This window comes from Echinops telfairi, unplaced genomic scaffold (assembly GCF_000313985.2).
Source record: "Echinops telfairi isolate 266 unplaced genomic scaffold, ASM31398v2 ScPeMD7_5592;HRSCAF=6446, whole genome shotgun sequence".
Taxonomy (NCBI): Eukaryota; Metazoa; Chordata; class Mammalia; order Afrosoricida; family Tenrecidae; genus Echinops; species Echinops telfairi.
This window is the reverse complement of record NW_022109491.1, coordinates 24,326,906-24,328,699: the sequence shown is the minus strand read 5'-3', so window position 1 is coordinate 24,328,699 and position 1,794 is coordinate 24,326,906. Positions and strand designations below refer to the sequence as shown.

At 50.0% G+C, this 1,794-nt stretch overlaps 1 protein-coding gene across 2 annotated transcripts in view; it reads left to right on the top strand.

Annotated features, from left to right (window-relative positions):
- DNMT3B (DNA methyltransferase 3 beta) overlaps nucleotides 1-1,771 on the top strand; it is a 35,277-nt gene extending 33,506 nt beyond the window's left edge. For both annotated transcript variants that reach the window (XM_004697922.2, XM_004697919.2), the window contains one exon: nucleotides 272-1,771. In XM_004697922.2, coding sequence (XP_004697979.1) covers nucleotides 272-413 — 142 coding nt within the window. In that variant the 3' untranslated portion in view covers nucleotides 414-1,771. The remainder of the gene's footprint in view (nucleotides 1-271) is intronic.
- Nucleotides 1,772-1,794: the final 23 nt, after the last annotated feature.

Sequence of the window (1,794 nt, the reverse complement as noted above, 5' to 3'; positions counted from 1 at the left end):
TCACAAAGGGCCTACTGAGCACTAAGTGTGTCCTGGGAGCATGGTGCTGTGGCACTGGGGGTTGACCTTCCTGGAACCAAGGAAGGACTAGGGGGACATACCCCCTGGATAACCGCTTGCCATCAAGGGTTTTGAAGGATCAGGGCAGGTGCAGGCTTTTGAAGGAAGGCCAGCCTGAAAGAAGGCACACGGTAGGGCAGACCCTCAGCCACGCAGGGCGTGTACAGGCAGCATTTCTAACTTGTGTCTTCTCCACGCTGCTGCTTTCCAGGATCTTCGGCTTCCCCGTACACTACACAGACGTGTCCAACATGGGCCGGGGCGCCCGCCAGAAGCTGCTCGGGAGGTCCTGGAGCGTGCCTGTTATCAGACATCTCTTCGCCCCCCTCAAGGACTACTTTGCTTGTGACTAGCCCTACCCCAGTCCTGCTGTCGGGGTGGGGCCACTGAGGAGGAGACAGGGCCAGGAACTCAGAGTGGGGCTTCCCCAGCCCCAGTGCAGCTGGGGTCACCCAGCTTGTACCTGTTTACTCTTCTCATTGGGGGCACGCAGCACCTTCCTCTCCAGCAAGGGGGGGGGCCCTTTCCAAGGCCTCTGTTGCCACCTGCGTGAGGTGCTACCACCTTGTCCACAGATCAGTCCTGGCTGCCTTGAACAGCCAGACATGGTGCTCATTTTTTTCCCCTATCTGTATCTTTAAAACTTGAAATAGGTAGTAAGATTACCTTTAAAAAAAAATTTCCCTCCTGGTTTTACCACTCAGAGAAACAATGGGTAAGGTCCCAAAATCATGTTTCTGACAGCTCCCCAAGACTCAGGTTTATGCACAAGTTCACCAAGGAATTCAAAGACTGTGTGTCAATATGTGTAGCTACAGGACACTTACGGGGGCCAGGATGGTGTTTCCCTGTCTAGGGCCAGCAGCAGAAGCAGTGACAGGTATGTATATAGCAGGCACAGACAGTCCCCTTGACTCAGCACACGGGGCCCTGGTCTCCTAGTGCTCAGTGGTGATGGTTTCAGCAGGTATGATGTCATCATCACATTCAGGACTCCCCCACCCCACCCTTAACTAAACTCCTCCCAACGATTGTAATGGAACCCATTGGGGCTGCTCAGGAAGGCATGGGGGCTGTGTCACAATCTGCCATACCAGGGCATGTGAGATGAAAGATGGAGGCATCCCCCCCCACCCCTTTCAAAAAGAACACCCCTCTCCGACGCAGGCACAGGTCCTTGATTGTGTGATACCCCTAGACCTCACCCTCTTTCTAAACCCAGAAGTTGGGGCAGAAAGCACACTTGCCCTTTCCTCTCGCTTTACCCTCTTAGCAGAGAAGGCCCAGGGTGGGAGGAGGGATTGCAATAAAACCTGGTGCCTCCCTGCAGAGATTTTAAAACTCCCTTTTTTATGCCCTGAGAAGTCTTTTTTTTTTAATGGGAAGAGCAAGCTGCATTTCAGAAATGCTGCTGGAATGGCTTTTAATAACTTTTTAATTCTTACTGGTGCTATTTTATAGACTTGCAAAACAGCATTGACACGTTTTGCGGGGTTTTTTACACTTTAAAAAGAGAAATATCAAGATTTTTATTTTTATGTTTAGCATTTTCATTGAAACCTTTTCTTTTCTTGGCGGTAAAGAGACGGGACAAGGATGAGGGGAGAACTGTGCCTTGTCCCAAACAGTTTTCCAAAAATTTTAGGCAGCAAGATGATGGATGCCAAGAGTTTAATTATGTTTAATTAAAACCAGTATTTCTCTAACTGTATTTCTGCGGTCCCTTTTGTTCTG